The 19,643-nt window shown below is 44.6% G+C and overlaps 1 protein-coding gene across 3 annotated transcripts in view; it reads left to right on the top strand.

Annotated features, from left to right (window-relative positions):
* CLSTN2 (calsyntenin 2) overlaps positions 1-19,643 on the top strand; it is a 642,750-nt gene that overhangs the window by 608,111 nt on the left and 14,996 nt on the right. For all 3 annotated transcript variants that reach the window (XM_045386874.3, XM_005545930.5, XM_074031163.1), the window contains one exon: positions 12,958-13,124. In XM_045386874.3, coding sequence (XP_045242809.3) covers positions 12,958-13,124 — 167 coding nt within the window. The remainder of the gene's footprint in view (positions 1-12,957; positions 13,125-19,643) is intronic.

A 19,643-nucleotide genomic window follows, 5' to 3' on the forward strand; every position in this document is an offset into this window, starting at 1 on the left:
CTCTCTCCTAATCCCCAAACCCAGGCTAATCTCCTCCTTGGGATCAGGAAACCCAGCTCTCTAAGCATGCCTGTGATCTTTCTGTCTCTCACTCAGGTCTGCTGGAGTCTTTGTTTCAGCTCCTTTAAGGGCTGGGTATGATCTGAAGTACCAGTAAGAGAGCAGAAGGAAATGAAAATGCTCCCCAAATAAGCAGATGAGTACTTTGAGATATGACACAACCTTGTGTTGATGGATTCTGTGAAAATTACCAAGATTTGTGACTTTGACTCTTCACCATGAGGGGCTGGGGATAGAGGTGGGCTATAGTATAATATGCCGGCCAGGCGCAGTGGCTCACACCTGTAATCCCAGCACTTTGGGAGGCCGAGGCGGATGGATCACGAGGTCAGGAGATTGAGACCATCCTGGCTAACACGGTGAAACCCTGTCTATTCTAAAAAATACAAAAAATTAGCTGGGAGCGGTGGCAGGCGCCTGTAGTCCCAGCTACTTGGAAGGCTGAGGCAGGAGAATGGCGTGAATCCAGGAGGTGGAGCTTGCAGTGAACCCAGATAGCGCCACTGCACTCCAGCCTGGGAGACAGCGAGACTCCGTCTCAAAAAAAAAAAAAAAAAAAAAAAAAAAAAGAATATGCCTTCAGAAGACCAACTGACCCAGGACAGACACATGCCCCTGTAGGTTGGACAAAGTGAGTTCTGGGCAGCTCCATGTAAAAGAAGACGGAAAGGAGTGCATACAGTGCAGCCTGGAAGCACTAGAGATTCCAAACCCGGGAAGGAGATAAGGTATAAATGAGGCAAGAGAAAGTGTTTTTGAGCTGAGCCCACCTACTTGATGTCTCGCATGTGTCACATGATAGCAAAATGTTTATTAAATATTTTGGTAGAGCTTGGCAATGACAGTATCTTCAGTTGCAGGCTTCCCAGATTGCCAGCTAGACCGTGTCACCTGGCAAGAGTTCATGGAACTATTTAGTATAGCAGGGCAGTGCTCAGAGGTTGCACAGAAATCAGTAACACTGAACACAACTATGCTAGAGAAATAGCCCCCTGGTGTGGCTTAGTGCCCCAGCCACACACTCCAACCAGCCTGTGGGTGTTATGGAACACAGCCTGGATAATGCCCCTAAGAAAACACTGCCCTAATCATGTCCCCTTCCATGTTACCATGCTTCTACTCAAGAGCCCCTCAGAAACCACATTTGAATCCCTGTCACCCCAGTGTGCAATTACCAAGATTTGTGACTTTGACTCTTCACCATGAGGGGCTGGGGATAGAGGTGGGCTATAGTATAAGAATACGCCGGCCAGGCGCAGTGGCTCACACCTGTAATCCCAGCACGTTGGGAGGCCGAGGCATGTCCCCAGAGTGGGGAAGTAGCCCCACAAAATAAAATGTGATTTTATAAGGAACTAAAATCAATAAGAATAAGCTAAGTTGCACTGCAATGACAAGCCCCAACTCTCAGTTCCTAAAATAATTCTCACTTCATATTTACGGAAAATCAGTGAGGGCTCTTTTCTGCCTTACCTGCAGTCAACAGACAGAGCAGCCACATTGCATGGCTGGATGGATACGTAGCAAGAGGAAAAGAAAACATGGCAAATCGTGCACAAACTCTTAAAGCTTCCACTTGCAAGTGATGCCAATCATTTTTATTCGTATTTTATTGGACAAAGCAAGTCAGAAGGCCACATCTAACTACATCAGGGCAGGAAACTGAAATCTATACTGTATCTAGGAGAAAAATTGAAAATATTGCATTAACATTGATGAACGCCACAGTCTGTCCACCAGGCCAACAAGTATTTTGTTTGGCTCTCTTTCCCACATGGAAAATATTCCCATCCTTCCTTAAATGGGACATGCCAAAATTCTCACTTCTTTCTGGTTCCAAGCTCAATGTCCAAGCTTTCTGAGTGATTCCTAGTGATCTCCTCATCAGGGTGAGATGCACAGAGGCCTATAGCAGGCCAAGATGTAGCTGCATTTGATGTGGAGACCTATATACTAATAGGACAAATTACTTTCCACCAATGCAAACACCATGCCCTCCCCACCAACACACACACACATTCATGCATCTACATATGTGCACATGCACACATACGATACAACAGTAGAATGGGGCAGACCAACCAGCAAACTCTTTCAGTAAGAGGGAGAAATACAGCAGTCTTTGGTCCATAGCAATTCTGAAATCCTTTGGGTCAGATGTTATAAGGACCCCTCCCTTAGGGTGGGAAATATTATTTGTGGCCCTTTATTCCATTCCCTGGAAGATGTTTCCTTCCTTAGTATCCTTCTAGGCCACATCTGAAGAGGACATTGTCACTCTATAAATAGTAGCTCTACTATTGTATCTCATTACAGTTTATTTAAAAGCCATTCCACAAAAGTGATCTCAAACAGGAAACCCAAGTATACATTGACTTTCAAAGAATGTAGTAGAAAGAATGATGACAAGGGTGTTCACCAAGTATTTTTGGTCCTTTTTCTAGATACATGCTAGGACTGATCTTCCTTAGAGTTAGGTGTGGTCATGGGACTTGCTTTGGCCAATTAACTGTGAGCAGAAGTGCCTTCTGTTGTTTCCTTGTGGAAACTTTAAAAGCTGGTATTGCAAGGAGGCCCTTTATACACATGGGGTGTTTATAGTTCTGAAAGAAAATGTTATCTGTCACAATTTGTAGATAAGGAAACTGAGGCTCAGAGATGAAGGAGTTTACCCAAAGTCACTCAGTTGAATATGCCCAACCTCAAGCCTTCAATACCTATGCTCTTTTCACTGTGTCTCACTGCCCTCTATTGCTAATTGGTCATTTTGCTTATGTAATTATGTTTGGAAAAAGGCAGGAGCTAATGTGTACTGATACAAATGCTACAAACTTTTCAACTCCGGAGACATATGACAACCCTGTAATAAATTTTTAAAAACACACAAGAATGCTGCATTCTCCTTGCTAATCTTTTATTTTGTAAAACCTAAGTGACCCACCAAAGAACAATAAAAGAGTTTCAGTTTTGGGGTTAAAAAAAAAAAGTGATCTCAAATCAAATCCCAGCCTTGCCATCTAATAGCTGTATGGACACAGCAGTATCCTTAACTTCCTGGAGCTTGTATTTTATTTTTAATCTATGAAATAAGAGTAAGACCCACCTCACAGAATTCCTGTAGGGACTAGATGCTAGGCACATCTAGTATGCTTGCATGTTTTGCTTGAATGATTGTGTAAATTTTAGAACATCTCCCTGTCCTCCCCTCCACAACCTTCTCTGAGCCTCTCATCTAAGACCAACACTGCAGACAATCTGCAAGACCATAACATGCTCTAGCTTCTGTGGCCCTGGCTGGCTTTCCCATGGCTCCTTGCATGCACTGACTTTTTTCTCCTTCCTCAGGACCAACCCTCAAGTATTGACCCTGACCTCACAGGCTCACTGATGGTCAGGAAGGTAAATGAAGCTGGCAAATAGTCAGAGGACAGGTGTTGGAAGGTGGGGCTTGAGATGTAGGTAGGAACTCGATCATGCAGTGGTTTGGGCCATGGGAAGATTACAGCGGAAGAAAAATGCTTAAGATCTTTAAAATTGGGCTTTATCAGAAGTCTCACAGGTCACCAGGAAGGTAAGGGAGGCAACACCGTATGCTGCGGCAGGGAAGTTTGGCGTACATGTATTCAGGGTTCCTTATCACTGGAATGTACATGAACCACAAGGAGTGGAATCTGGGAAAAGGAGATGAGACCAAACCCTGGGACAGCACACTGCTTTGTTAAAGACTTTGGATTCCCACAAATATTCACATCCTCCTTGAAGCCACATTTTTGTCTTGGATGAAAATATCAAAAGATCTTTCAATAAGACATGATGCTGGGAAATTAATGGCCTATGATGCAGCCCTTATCTCTGCATGCTTCTAAACCTTCTGAAGTCCACTTAGATACATAGTATAAGCTCTCTGTCTGAACCTCTAATTGCCTTTGGGCTTGCAGTTGTGGGGAGTGTTTCAGGTGCTTTTGAGGTTGGCAAGGGAACTAGCTCCCATTTGTGAAATTTCCAATGAGGCTTTAACAATGGGAATAGAAAATGGTTTGATAGCAGCTGCTTGTTGGGATCTCCTGGGAACTGGCTCTAGCACTGTGGCTGGACAATGTTCTGCAGCCCCAATTAGACAACTCGTCCTATTAGCCAATTTGAAAGCCAAAATAATCACTGAAACTTCATTTCCATTAGTATTTATTCTAGCAATTAAAAAAAAAATGAGACTTCATTTACACTTAAGAAATGTTACCAGAAAAGCCTAGAGCATGTGGCATCTCTTGATTGTAGGGAAAGGCTTGTACAGTCGGGATGAACCTAGCATCACAAAAGAGGTCCCCTTCCTCTGTGTAGCTGTGGCTAATGCACATCCCCTTGCTATGATTTCTGTGTCCAGGATGACACAGAACTCTCAGGATGGAGTCAGACCCTCTCCCATGGCTGAGCTCACCCAGTGCTGAGTCAGCTGCTCCTGGCTTTAGGCAAATACCAGGTTCCTTATTTCTCTATGGGTCACAAGGGAAAAGATCATTTAAAAGACTAAATTAATTTGTCCTTTTCCTTAGATTTCCTAATTATCACTTTTTTTTTTTTTTTTTTTTTTTTTTTTTTTTTTTGAGACAGAGTCTCGCTTTGTCGCCCAAGCTGGAGTGCAGTGGTGCGATCTCGGCTCACTGCAAGCTCCGCCTCCCGGGTTCACACCATTCTCCTGCCTCAGCCTCCAAGTAGCTGGGACTACTGGCGCCCGCCACCACCACGCCCGGCTAATTTTTTGTATTTTTAGTAGAAACAGGGTTTCACCATGTTAGCCAGATCCGCCTGCCTTGGCCTCCCAAAGTGCTGGGATTACAGGCGGGAGCCACCGTGCTCGGCCATTTCTAAGAACAAAAATTCAAGTTCTATTCATAAACAGTAAAAATTGTATACTCACATCTGCCTCAATCCTGGACCTCTAAACTGGGCCTGATCACCCGGGTACTATAACCCAGCTGTGCAAGGGAGTGAGTCAGGTAGGTTGCCGGTTGTACCAGACCAGTACCTTAAAGATGCTGCAGCATGGGGAGGTCCGGGGCATCTCTCCCCATGCCACGACCAGAGCAACTCTGTTTTACTTATTTTGTGTTAGCTGTTAATGAAATGGCTACGCATGTTTGAAGAACTACAGTTCTAGGCACTTTCTCACAAAGCTGCCACCCTGCTCCTTGCCTGATCCTCATCTATTCTTGGTGAGCTCATCTCAGGGTAGGCTACCTGTGACTCCACTCTAGTGATTGCCTCAGCCCCTGTCTTTGCCAGGGGACTCTCCTCCAGTGTCGTGGGCTGTGACCTTCCTAGAGTGTCCAGTCTTGCCTACTCCTACTATGATACCTCCCTCTAGTCTTAGATAAGGAAGCCTTTCTACTCTGGATCCTGGTCTTGCTGAATGCTACCCTCTACTTAACAAATAAGGCAGCAGGATGTAGAGAAGCTGTTTCTAAATATTAGAGCCTGTAAAGAGACAGATGCAGAATCCTCATCGTGGCTTTTGGGAGAAGCCGAAGCAAAGAAGAGGAACGATCAAAAATGGATAAGAAGGCAGAAATAACCCCTGAGAGTTGCGGTAACGTATGATTCGTGGGTATAGGGAAATTGGAGCCTCATGTGGTCCTGAGATCATGTGGCTGCACATTTTCAGGTCATTTTTTTTCTGCCAGACAATAGCATTAGTACAGACGCTTGGAGTGCATGCCTTCATTTAATAAGCTTGGTCTAATTTAGTACAAACTTCTCTTAATAAAGTCTGCGTTGAAATTATACTGAATCCCTAGTGTGTCTGCCGCTGGAAGAAAGAGGCACATGCTAGCATAGCCTGCCTTACATTCAGGTCACATTTTCCAAGGAGTTCTTCATGAAGCTCCAGTCCTACAGGATACCCTTTCACAAAGAGGCCAAGGTCAAGTTGGGGAAACAGGATAAGCCATTCCCAAACCACCATATTTGAGAGTCACAGTGCATGTTCACTTATTAAAGGCTCTCAAAAGCACTCCAGTAAAGCAATGTGTTTGACTTTGATTCAAGTTCCTCAATCTCATGCAGCCATAGAACTCACTCTGTGAAACATCTTTATTGGAGTTACTAATGCAGTTCTTCCCTATTAGGTCAAGAGTTTGCAAGGGGCAAGGGCTAGCCACTCTGAGAGATCCTCTCCTCTGCTTTCAACTTCAGGATCTATAGAAGGCTGATAATGTTTGTTAAATTATAACCTATTCTTGAGGCTATTTTGACAAAGGTATGTGGCTCATGTTCTGGCACACACAGAGGTAACTAAAAAGATGTCTCTTAACATTGTCTATATTAAAAATCAAGAAAAAATTGTTTTAGGTCCTAGAGTCAATTTGACATGGCGGCACATCTGGTTTGAAGATGATACAGATTAAAATCAAGTTTAAAGTTCAGTGAATCATATCTGGAAACAGTATCACTGTTTCCTACTGCTGCTTATTTGCTCTAGGTCTTTGAAGTCAGAATCTTCCTTTCTCAGGCCCTTAGTTCCTTCACGTGAAAAACAAAACAACATTCTGGATGATAAATGAAAGCCCTTCCAACTCCATGAATTTGGGTTCTCAACCCCAGAGAGCTGACATTTGTAGTCATCGCTAAGTTGTATGTTTCGTTCACTGTAATGCTATATAAATATGTGCTGGAAAGCCTGCAGAGGTGGATTCATAAAAATGAAAGGGTTGAGAAAGCCTGCTGGGAGTGTGCCATGGCCAGCCATGATGACAGATCATCTGTCCCCACAAGCCACCTGCAGCCTACAGCTGTGTGAGCATCCCCCGGGATTGTGTGGACAGAGTTTTAAAGCTGTATTTCTAGGGGTTTGTTACACACTTCACTTAGTCTTTGCATTCCGTAGGTATCTACATCACTGAAATGAGGAAATGAGAGAAAGCAAGATTTCAGATGGTCTCGTTATTTGCATTGCTTAAAATTGACACCCATGCATCCATGAAATTGTGTTCATCAAGGGGCATCCCCAGGAACCAGCCATACACAGAGCAGCATCCAACCCCAGCAAGAGGATACATGGCCCCCAGTCCTCTCCATGAGTTTCTCAGATTAAATAGCCATGGGAATGGCAACTGGAAAGACCAGCAGGATCCTGAACACACTTTGAACAGGAAGAGACTTAGCATGTTCACACTACATAGATGCGTGCATATTTTTACCTCAAAATATACTTAGAAGAGAGTGGACATACTGGTTCAAAAGCTGTATTATCGTGTGTGAGCATGATAAAAGGAATCTGGGGGAATGAGTGTGTAGCTCTTCATTCCTGATGCAAACTCCGACTCAGAATAAGACAGGCTACCTTAAATTGTGTTTGCTAAATACAACTTTTTTAAGACTACCATGTATTCCAGCAACCTTGACACCAGTTTCTGGGAGTTGCTGCTGAAGCCATTCTGCATCCACAGAGCCCAGTATAATCGAACATTTTCCCCCAGCACTGAGTCAGTCCTAACCCACCCCCTCTAAGAAATTCCCAATTGAGCCTTCCCAGCCACATCTCATTGTCTGGCATGTAGGCCAAAGGCTTGGGAGCAAGCAACACCTGAGTTTGAATCTTGGCTTCACTCGTTTCTGGTTACATGGCTTTGGTCAAATTATCTAACTTTGAAAACCTCATCTATAAAAGTTTTAAGTGCGGCAGATAAGAATCTCAATGCACAAATTTAAGAATTGTCTTTTTCACATCCAGCCTGGTTTCAGTTCAAGCCCCCAGTCCACCTGAGGGAGATTTAACCGCTGCTAATTTACATTTCTTCAGTTTCTGTAGGGTGCTGGCTGATTGCAGGGAGATTTGTATAGTGCTAGAGTTTTCAGCAGGGCCTCCAGGAACCTTTCCACGCATTGTGGAAATTGTGCCCACCTGTTTTGATTCTCAGTCACTAATGGTCTGTCAGAACTGGCAGCTGTCTTGGGATCGCCTTACTTAGGGACACACAAATATTTCTGCTGCTTCTTATTCTTCCTCTGTAGGAACATCCATGGTCCATCTGCCCAGCTGTACCAGGCCAGCATTCCTTGCTGGCATCACACACACCCCTGCCAGGGCTCAGTCCAGGAAGCAGGCTTCAGGTGTCTCCGCTCTGTACCTCGGATGTCTTATCCGCTTCCCTGCCACAGCCACACCCACCCCCATGTCTGGGGTTTCCTTTATGACTCTGCGGGGAGGCCAGATTCTCTTCTTCTGTTTCCCCAAAGGTTAATCTATACCCAGATCTCCTCCACCCTCCTCATGGTTTAGGCTTCTGGAAACCACACCAAGCAGAGACTCAGCTCCAGGCCCCTTCTACTCTTCTCTCTGCCATGACCCTCCCTGTGACAATGAGCTCAAAGCCAGGCTGTATTTAGATGGAAGGTAAGGTAGAAGAAACAAGTAGGGAAAAAGTAAAAGGACAGAAGCTAAGACTTCAAACATACTATCCCTCTGCTTAAGGATTAAATAAAATAGCATGTGAAAGAACTTGTCGTGTTTCAAGGGCCTAACAAATGATGGTTATTTTTTTCCCTCTTACCTGTTGGACACATTGCCTATATCAATTGTTTGAAATGAATCATATCCTGCCTTAGAATATCTATCATACTGGCAATTTACTCATATTTTTATTTTATTTTCGGTGTCTATATGTTATTCTCTCAAATAAAGTAAGCTCCTGAAGACCATGGTTCACATCTTAAATTAACTGAATCTAACAGAAGACTAGTCATACAGAAAATGCTTTAAAAATGGGTGCAGATCTAGCATCAGAAATCCAAAATCATATTTGCAAACATTTAAGGAAGATTCTTTATGGAAAAAATGAGGTTATTTTAAGATTATTCATAAGCATGTTTATGTCTAATTGTTAACCAACAGAGGAGTCACGTGGCCTTATGCAGACACCCTAGATATTCAAAGGAAAGATTTTTTCAATGCATCTTTTATTTTTTTTAAATCCTGCATCACAACCACCCAAATGGAAATGTATTTCAAATTTTATACTGGCCTGCTATTGAAAAATGCTCATTGAATCAATTTCCTGGAGCCTTGTCACTGATAAATAGAGTACATCACACATCTGATATTCTTGAGTCAAAAATATAGAACATGAGTGTATTTTGCTGAGAGAAGATGGCTTGTAGGAAACTGTCTTAGCATTCAAGACAGCACAAAGTTTGGCCTTTCAGGCTAAAGCTGCTGAGTGATCAGTTGAAGAGGGCTACAGGATAGATCCTAATGGGCTTTCTCAGTCTCATTCTAGGCCTGGTTGCCTGGCACCACCAGGAAACCTCGGCTGGTCCTGTGCATGGATGGATGTATTCACACTATAGGAACACATACTTTACCACTTCCTACCGGTGGGCTTTTGGTCACTGACTTCCCCTCTCTAAGCCTAAATTTGTTCATCTATCACTATAGAATGAGTATCTACCTCCCAGCAGTTTTATGAAGATTCCATGAGATGATGTATGATGAGGATGTCACATGGTATGGGGTACATATTGTATGCCCAGTAAATGATAGTAGTTGTTGTTGGATTTGCTGTTCCAAGGAGGAGGAGGCTAAGAAGAGATCACCAACTGGATGCCCTGGAGAGGGACAGCTCCACTATTCACACACAGGCTCACACCCTCTGCCTGCAGATCAACAGAGATGCCCCTTTGCTGGGACAGGAACATGCTAATGGCTTGAAGGAGCACTTTATGCATGGGGGCACTGAGGATTTAAATCAGAAGACCCCAGTTAGCGTCCCCATAGCCATGGGCCATGTCAACTAATTCCTCAAAGCCAAATCTGTGTAGAGCTTTTTGTAAACTGAGCACATCAAAAGAAACTTACCCTTTATTTTCAAAGTGAAGATGCTTTGGGTGGCAAGTAACAACACTGTTGGTCAAAATGGCTCAAACTATAAAGATGGATGAGTGGCACTCCAGGCTGAGAACGTCCCAAGGCAGAGCAAGGAGCAGGGCAGCTCACGCTCTGCTCTTCCCTGCTGGGGCTCTCCTGGCACTGCCCTTCTCCATGCAGGGCCTTGATCATCACCAGTCTGCTGGCAAGATAGCTGCAGCAGCCGGCCTCCCATCTTCCCAGAACTGAGTCCAGGAAAGAGAGCAAGAGTTTGTTCCAGAAACTTTCAGAAGAGGAAAAATGGAAGCTTTTTATACAGAGGTTGACAATTAATTTATTTCACGATACTGGCCTCAATTTGTTCTCATGATTCTTCTGAATCAATTCCTGTGGCTTATTGAATGCCAGGTGATGGCTTCATCCTGGGTCCCAGGTCCACCCCTCAATCAATAGCGGGTGCAGTAGGGATGGAATAATCTAATTAGCTTGAACTAAAGAGAGTCTGTCTCTGGAACTCAAGTCAATACCCTAAACTTTAGGGCTGCCTTTGCAAGAAGGAAGGAGTGAGATGGATATTGGAAAGACAACCAGTGCCCACCACTCTGCTGATATTCAACTCACCATCTCCTTCAATTCAAGCAAACAATTACAAAACGTCTGCTATGTGCCAGGCATGGTGCAAGATGCCAGGAAATTGCAAGATGCACGGTGTTGTTGACAGGAATAAATGAGCCGACTTATGCAAAGTGCCTATTGCAGCACTCAGCCCCTAACACTTGCTCAGTATTATCTTCATTGAAATGAATAATGCATGAGTGATCCCTGCCATCCAGGAGGGAAAGACTCAAACTAATAAATTATAACAGTGTGCACAGAGTGACAAGAGTAAGCCTGCAGGTGGCACAAAGGATAGAGATCACAAGAGGAGGGCGCAAGAGGCCCAACCCCACAAGAAGCTATAGCCCAGTGGTTCTTAACCTTGACTTCACATTCGATTCACCTGAGAAGCTTTTAAAACTCCCCATACCAATTAAGTCAGAATCCCTTGGGGATGTGACCCAGCACCAGGCATCAGGTTGTCTTTTTAAGGGTCTCCAAATGATTAAAATGTGTAGCCAAGTCTAAAAACCACCATATTTTAGGCTACTGAGGACATAAACACCTACATGCAAACCATTAGCTAACAATGCCAGGTTGTGAGGGGTATGTTAAAATGAACGTTCCAAGGCTCAGGGTGGGGAGGGGGCAGGCTCCAGGCAGGGAGAGGGTATGCAGGGAAGGGGACTCAGGGATAAAGGGAGACACATGGTGGGCAGAGGGTGATCATGGAGGGTTTCCATGAGCATCAGGAAACAGGAGGCTTACGGGGTCTTGAAGACCTGTGAGATTTGCCTAATCTAAGCTATTTAGGGGTGGTGTCTCAGTGTAAAGAGGAATGGGTTTAAGCAAAGACATATGGGCAGACGTGGAAGGTTTATGGATCTAGATTCAAACAGGAGAGAGAGAACTGTAATTTCAACAGAAAAAATCTTTTTAAAAATTATAAATATGGGGATTGGAGTAACATAGGATTAGTGGGTAAGAACTCTAAAGAGAACTCTAAAGAAAATAGGAATAAAATATGTAAGGAGCATCCAACTACCCTCAGGGCTGAAGTAGAGCACCCCAGAAAAAGCCAGCCCACTCCCAAGCTGAGGTCTAGACTTGGTTGGCACCGCGTAACTTGAAGAATAGCAGAGAAGTTGCAGGGGTGTCGTGTGTTGGAAATCTGGCCTGTAGGGAGCCAGAGAAGACTTTCACAGAAGGTGTCTCACAGGAGCACACTCTGTTAGCAACTGCTGGCAGCAAAGAGGGCTGGGGAAGCTGCTGGCCAGGTGTTGCAAGAGCCAGGCATTGGGGAAGCTGAAGGAGCCACCAAGAGAGCCCAGGAGAACTTGGAGGCAAAATCCAGAAGTGTGTCCTAGGAGTAAATAGAGGCCCAGAGAGCTTATGAAACCTTCCCAGGAAACTAGCAAAGTTAGATTTCAACCCAGGCCCATCTTTTCTCTGTGTTGTTGTTCTTCTGTGAACAAATAGTAGTACAAGATCCAGGCTGGGAAGGTTGCTTAGAGATGGAAGGAGCCTGTGCTCAGTAAAGTCAGTGAGGAAGGTCTCCTAGGGGAGGCGAGGCTTCAAATGGACCTCAGAGATCCGATTTGGAAAAACAGGGAGAAAAGAGGAGGGAGTGGATTCCAAGCTGGCATTGCAACACAAGCACTTGGAACACTTGCCCACGGGTAAAAGCGGACCTGAGCTCCCACAGGACTCAGCACAACCAGGAGGGAGTATGACTGAAAACAGAAAGCAGGCAATGAGAAGAAAGCCAAAGACAGAAGCACAGGAATCAGGGAAGTCCTCTTATGTCAAAGGCCTTGAATTTAAGCACATGTGAAATCAACACATTGCGAGAAAGCCAGAGCTCATAAATGCAGCATTTCTAGTACTCTTCAGTCGCATGCCAAGCTCTCAGTGGAATGTAGGGAAGCAAACGCCAGCTTTGAGTTCAGACCAGAACTAGAGCTCCAGCTCCAGTGTTTAGCTCTATGTCCTGGGGCAAGTACCTTAACGTTTTTGAGTCTCAGGGCTCTGCACCCGCCAGGTGAAAACAATGCCACCACATCCTTGCAGGCTTATTCAGATGAAGTCCCTGGCAGAGAGACTGGCACAAGGCAGACCTGGAGTTTAATCAATGACAGCTCCCTTCTCCCTATTTTCACTCACTAGAGCCCTCCAGTCTCCTAAGACAGTGTGCCCTTGAAAATAACCTTTAAAATTCAGAAATGCCAGGATTCCTAAATCTGATGCTGCCAGGGAATGCCAGGGTATTAGCAGCATATAACTTCTTACTGAGATTCTGGCTACTGTGTTCATCACTCAGAAGGAAAAGCTCAGGTTCAGGGAAGAGTCAAGGTGTCTTCAGCTGCGTGGCCAAGTGGTGCCTTGAGGTGCTATTTGCTGCCCAATCTCCACAGGGCAAATGACGCTGTTTGTTTTTTCAGGAGGAGAAGTCACCAAACCGCGGTTTGCTCAGTTCTTTCATGGAAGCCTGGCCAGTCTCACTATCCGCCCTGGCAAAATGGAAAGCCAGAAGGTGATCTCCTGCCTGCAGGCCTGCAAGGAAGGGCTGGATATTAATTCCTTGGAAAGCCTTGGCCAAGGAATAAAGGTAAGGCAGGAGCTGGCATCACCCCCAACAAGACAGTGATTCACGATGCGCAGCCTGCTCAGTGCCAGCATGCGCCGGGAAATGGAGCGCGTGCTGGAACGTTACACAGAAATGAGTCCATGGCAAAGGTGCGGCCACGAGATGGGGGGTCCGGGGGGAGATTTGTAACCATGACTTCCACAATGGACTTCCGCTGCCATCTTCTGAAACTCCTAGATCAAGCCCTTGTGTATAGTCAGTCCACTACACAAAAGCAGGCACATGTTCAATATCCACCTGGTTGTATTTCATTTGTGCATTAGTTGGCTGCTCTGTTGTTTATTTGGCTAAAGGAACTGAAGGATGCAAGGAAGCATTTCAAAAGCCTAAAAAGTAAACAAAAACTTAGGACCTTGTAAAATACAAATTAAAAAGGAAAGTGAAAACCTGGCTGGGGTAGAATTAGAAAGCAGGTATGGAGGTCATTCTGTCTTACATTGTTGCTTCAAGGCCCAAGAAACATGGGCCGGCGTGGTGGCTCATGGCTCACACCTGTAATCCCAGCACTTTGGGAGGCTGAGGCAGGTGGATCACAAAGTCAGGAGTTCGAGACCAGCCTGACCAACATGGTGAAACCTCATCTGTACTAAAAATACAAAAATTAGCCAGGCGTGGTGGCATGCACCTGTAATCCCAGGAGGTGGAGGTTGCAGTGAGCCAAGATTGCACCACTGCACTCGAGCCTGGGCAATAGAGCGAGACTCTGTCATTAAAAAAAAAGAAGAAAAAAAAAAACATGAACAGTTCATGATTTGTATTGTTTATACAAAACAATTTTTTTGCATGATTTGTATTGTTTATGCAAAATAGAAATATTCAAGTGATCTCAGAGAAGCAAAGCTTCTTCTGACTAAAGCTTCTGTCATTCTCTCATTTGAGAGAAGCTCCTCCTGATGGGGGCAGGAGGGATGTGACTGACTATGGCCTCAGCAAGCACCCCGACAGCCAGGGTCACTTTCTAACCTCACCTGGACTTTTAGAGCGAGCACATGTTGGTGCCGGCCCACGAGGTCCTGAATAAAGAGCAGAGCCAGTATCACTGTAGCTCCCACTCAATCATAGTGGACCCCAGTGTGAAAAGACAGTCCCTTGGCCTCCTCTGGAAGTTGGAACAGACCAGCCCATGCCTCCTGGAGCACAGGACAGCCCCATGAAGCCCCAGCAGCTGTGAGGATTTCTGTCCTTGGTCATTTCTCCAGAGAATGTGACAAAAGCAGAGGTTTCTCAGCTGGCCTAACATCCCTGACCCAGCACTGCCCATGGGCAGCTCTGCCCTGCCCTGGGCCTGCCTCTCCTGGACAGGGAGTCACCACTCCAACAGAAATTTCCAGATCAGTAGCCTACTGCTAGTCACACTCTGGTGCTGGGTACCCTTGGAAAAGCTGGTGGTCTGAGAATATTCTTTAAATTGCAGCCACTTCCATAATCATTCCATGGACATGCTAGTATTCTGTTATAGGCTGGGTTCTGAGATGTGAAAAGAAATGGCCTGAGGAACTCTGTGACCCAAGCAGACATTTGTAATCCAGTCGATGACTACTACAATGATTATGAACACTAACATTTACTGAGGGTCTCCCAAGTGCCAGACACTATTTGTTCTAAACGTTTTATGGGTATTGATTCCCAGAACACTCTCATGACAAAGGTACCGTAAATACTCCCATTTTGTACATGAGGAATGAAAGACTGAAGGAGGTGGGAACTTGCATAAGATCCCAGAGTTAGTGATGAGTAGATTCAGTCCCACTCCAGAGATCCAGAACCTTGGAGAATGGCAGTCCGGGAAGGCTCCTTGGATGAGGAAATGAGGCCTGAGTAGAATGTTTAAGAATAGGTAGGAACCAGCTAGGAAAAAGGCAGGGGTGGAGAGGGGATGGGAAAGAGGGAAGTCATTCCAGGCAGATCCAAAAGTGTGAGTGATGAGAGAGGGCTGAGGAATAGCACAGTATTCACTAGAACTTCAACAAAGCCAGTGTTATGAGTCCCAAACTGAAAGAAGAAAAAGGTGGAAGGTGCCAGAGAGGTAGGCAGAGGCCACATCAGAGGCCACCTATTAACCATGTTTAGGTGTTTATGTTTTTTTGTTGTTGTTGTTGTTTTCTGTCAACAATGGGGAGCCACTGAAGGCTCAGGCAAGGGAGCATTATCTCAGCATATGTGGGGTTTAGGATGGAGACTGGGGAAGATGGGAGGAGTAAAAAGTCATGGCAAGGCAAGATTGACTTTCCAGAACATTTAGCATGGATTAGATACACATAGTTGCTCTCAATAGCTAATCACTTGTCATTGGCACAAGCTCAAAAGACCATCTCATATGGGAAAGGCCAGTCTTGACGTACTGTTTGTGTTGCTTCCTTAGAGTTTTGTCAACCCAGTGACAAAAGACCATCTCATATGGGAAAGGCCAGTCTTGACGTACTGTTGGTGTTGCTTCCTTAGAGTTTTGTCAACCCAGTGATGCAAAAATCTATCCTCCTAGTGTCTTCTCTTTTTCTGATTCTAAATTTACTCTTTGCATCTGCGTAGATCTTCTCTGCTCTGAACTGTTCCAGGCAGGCACAGTTTCAGGGTACTGGGCACCGTAGAGCAAAAACACAAAGATGCTGGGCTCAAAAGTCATGCCTTTTTAAAATTATAAATTTAAGAACCATAGCAATTTCTACAGAGTTGTCATAGCCTATGAAAAGAAGAGGTGCTAAAATAAGTGGCACAAAAAACTGTGGGGACTGAGGAGGCTAATCTGACTTTTCAAGATACTCCCCGTTTATAACCAAGTCACTGCAAATGATCCTCTTCCATTCCTAGGGCGTGGCTGGTAAGAACTAGAGCACCGTTTGAGAAGTTAATAAGATGCCCAATTTACAGAGCACCCACTGGGGGCTATTTTATGTTCATTATCCCTACTTCTCACAACAAATTAAATACTATGACCCCATTTCAAAACTAAGGGGACTGGGGCTCAGGGATTTGTCCAAAATCAGTTCATGCTCTTTCCTCCATACCAGCAACTCAGATTAGAAGAGAGTCTTGCAAATCATTAAAACAAATGTCCTTCCTTTCCTGCCTCCCTTTACCCCTCATGTCATTTCTGAATAATGACTATTACTTTATTTGCCAGTTACTGCCCTCCTCCCACCTCTCTGGCTGGTCGAGGGAAGTGAGGCCCTTTTGTGATTAAGGAAATTCTCTGTCTGCTCACAGGGACCAGCCCATGTTTCTTGCTTTACCTGTCTTCTGAATCATACCTATTTATGAATATTTCTCCAGCATGTCTAGAGTCCTAAAATGGTTTAGTGGCTGCTGTACTGTATCCATACAAGATACTGTGGAATCACCACATTCCTGAGTAATACTCTGTTCTGATTTACATAGCACAACCCCTGCCAATTTGTCATCTCCATCATGTGGAAGAGTGGGAAAGAGCAAGAACTTCAGAACTAGACACTCCTAGGTTCAGATCACTGCAGGAGGAAAAAGGTTGAAGGTGCCAGAGAGTTAGGCAGAGGCCACATCAGAGGCTACCTAGTAATCATGTTTAAATGTTTATGTCTTTTTCTGTCAACTGATTATTTATTACCTGGGTTACCTTGGGCAAGACACATTAATCCTTTAAGCCCAAATCTCTTGTGTATAAAATATTATTTATCTTGTAGTGATGTTGTAAGAATTTAATTATATATCTAAATATACATTTATCTATATATACTATATATTTTATATATTTAAATATATATTATATATTTTAGTATATATATAATATATCCTAGCAAACCTAATAGACTCTTAACAAATCACAGTTCCCTTTTGTGACAGAAGAACTTCTAAAGTGGCAAATCTTCATCTGGCCCCACTCACAGAAATGGTTCAGCTGAATCTGTAAGTCAGAAAAATCAGAGTCCAAATTTTGACTCTGTTATTTACTTAATATGGACTATGGGCAGGCAGGTGTCAGAGGTAGCAGCAGGGTTCCTGTCAGGTCATAGCCAGCCTCCTGTCAAGGATCAGGCCAGAGCTTTGATCAGGGACTTCCCTGATGGTCCAGCCTGCTGGGGTGCTAGAGATGCCAGTCAAACCTCTAAGAAAAGCCCCTAATAAGAAGACCATTCTGTAAGGGCTGTCTAGCACCTTATTGGCTCAGCGAAGGGCTATAGTCACTGCACAGATACCCAAGGGCGAGTGAGCAATGTCACCCTTTGCTGGGGCCCCTAGCACGCCACCATCTCCTGCCCTGGTACAGATGCAAGTACAAACAGGTCCCCTGTTCAATCAGACACCCACTCACAGAGCTGGGAATACCACAGTTAAAAAAAAAAAAAACACCCAAAACCTGCTCTGGAGGTTTTATTGACCCTGCAAGAACTATGCTGCTGGCTAGGCCAGTGCCCACCTTCATGCTCTGTGGCAGATCTCCCAATGCTGTGGCACAGACCAAGGTATTAACTGGAGATCCAACACACTCTCTCCTGGTCTCTCTCCATGTGGCTGCAGAGGGATTGTGCCCTCTGCTGACTGCCACAGGATACTGTTTATCCGTCCCTCTAGAAGAACTTCTTGATTTTCCTATGCAGCCCTCACGTGAGGCTCAGAGGCCAACCTCCACTGCAGACCTGTCATCTACCTCATGCTTTTCATGTGCTAGACCCTGCAGTGATGCTGAGGAAGTCAGTAGCCCCTGCCCTTGAGGTGCTCACCATCTGCTGGAGGATGCAGACAGATGGATACACAGATAGTAACAGCACAAGACTGCTACAGGAGGATGGTGCAGGGGACGAGGCTGGAGAAGAGGGGCAGAAAAACCTTTTAAAACATAGATGGCATTTGTAGAACAAGGACCTTGAGTCTTCTCAAATCTGAAACTGATGACTTGCGAATACTTCAGAACTAATCATGACTCACTAGCGTGAGGCAGCTCCAGGGATAAGCACTCTAAGCTGGTGAGGCCTTCCAGGCAAGAGAGATGCCAACTCAGACACTGACTATGGCATCAACCATGCATATGCCTGGGGGCTTCAGGATCTAGCACCAGAGAGCGGTGCTCATGGCCAGATGTCAGGCTCAGAGAGACAGCGCTCCGCAGGACTTGGAAGGACAGAAGAGAATTGTGTCATAAGGACACAAGAGCAGTGAAGGCTGGGGCACAAAGACTCAGTGCTGGCATAATTACAATAGTAAGAATGATCATCCAAACTATCATATATTTAAAATCTTGTAAGTGCTAGAAACTTTATATATATATATATATATATATATATATATATATATATATATATATATATATAAAATTTCATTTAAGACCCACACAAGTAGATATTAATTTCACCATTATTTAAATGAGGAAATGAAGTCTCAGAGGGGAAAGGAAATACTCCAAAGTGGTACTTTGTACTAGAACTGGAATATTACAGTCCACAAAGTCCATGCTCTTTTAAAGATGCCTTATGACCTTGGGGAAGTGAGAATCAGGCCTGGGAAGTGCTAAATTTTCCCAAACAGGCTAAGCTGTTACAGTAGCATATGATCCCCAAACCTCAAGCCTCACTGGCTTAACATGACAAGTTTAGTTTTCTCTTATACTCAGCTAGGGAGGTGGGGTGGGGTTTCTGCATAGAATGCTGCAAGCCACTGAAGTGGAGGAAAAAAAGAGGCTCGAGCATCTTACAGGGTTTTTCACTGCCTCAGCTCAGAAGTGTGACACCTCACTTCCTCTCCTGCCCATTGGCCAGAGGTAGTCATGTGACTCCGGCCACCTGTGGCACAAGGTGGCTGAGAAGTGTAGCCTCCACAGTGCCCAGGAAGGAAAGGAGAACAGGGTTTGGTGAGTACTGATAATGACTCCCACAGAGCTTCACTAAAAAGACAAAAGAAAGAAGTCCCTTTGGGGAGTGACAGGAGATGACAGTGAGTACAATGTAGGCTGGAGACCCTTCACTCATTCATCTTACAGGGTCTTTTAGAACACTAAGGCTAAGTTCTGGGATTCAGGGATAAGAGGCTCATTCAGAGGTAAGAGGATACAATCTCTGTGCTCATGGGCTACTGTCCACTGTACTATATAGTGGTGTTACCATTTTGTAAGTGCTATAGGAGAAAGGCACCAAAGCCCAGTGGGAACCAAAATGAGAGAAGCTGGGAGGCCTTATGAGTAGGTAACAATGAAACACTCGTGATGATTGAAGGTGACAAAGATTGAGCTATCAATCCTATTGGCTAGGGGACACCATGCAAGGGATTTAGGTGGTTCAGTGTCACCAGTAGTGCTCATGAGACATCCAACTCCTGTTTCAGTCCAGACACAGAACAGAACACCCTTATAAAGACATTCAAGTCAGATCAGGGAAAAGTTAATATACATTTTTCCTTAAACCTATGAAAAGATATACTCAGCTCCTCATACCAAGAAAAATACACATTAAAACTACACTAAGATGGCATTTATCATTTATCAGATTGGTAAAAGTCCTGACATCTGATGGCATA

The sequence above is a fragment of the Macaca fascicularis genome, chromosome 2 (genome assembly GCF_037993035.2).
Source record: "Macaca fascicularis isolate 582-1 chromosome 2, T2T-MFA8v1.1".
NCBI lineage: Eukaryota > Metazoa > Chordata > Mammalia > Primates > Cercopithecidae > Macaca > Macaca fascicularis.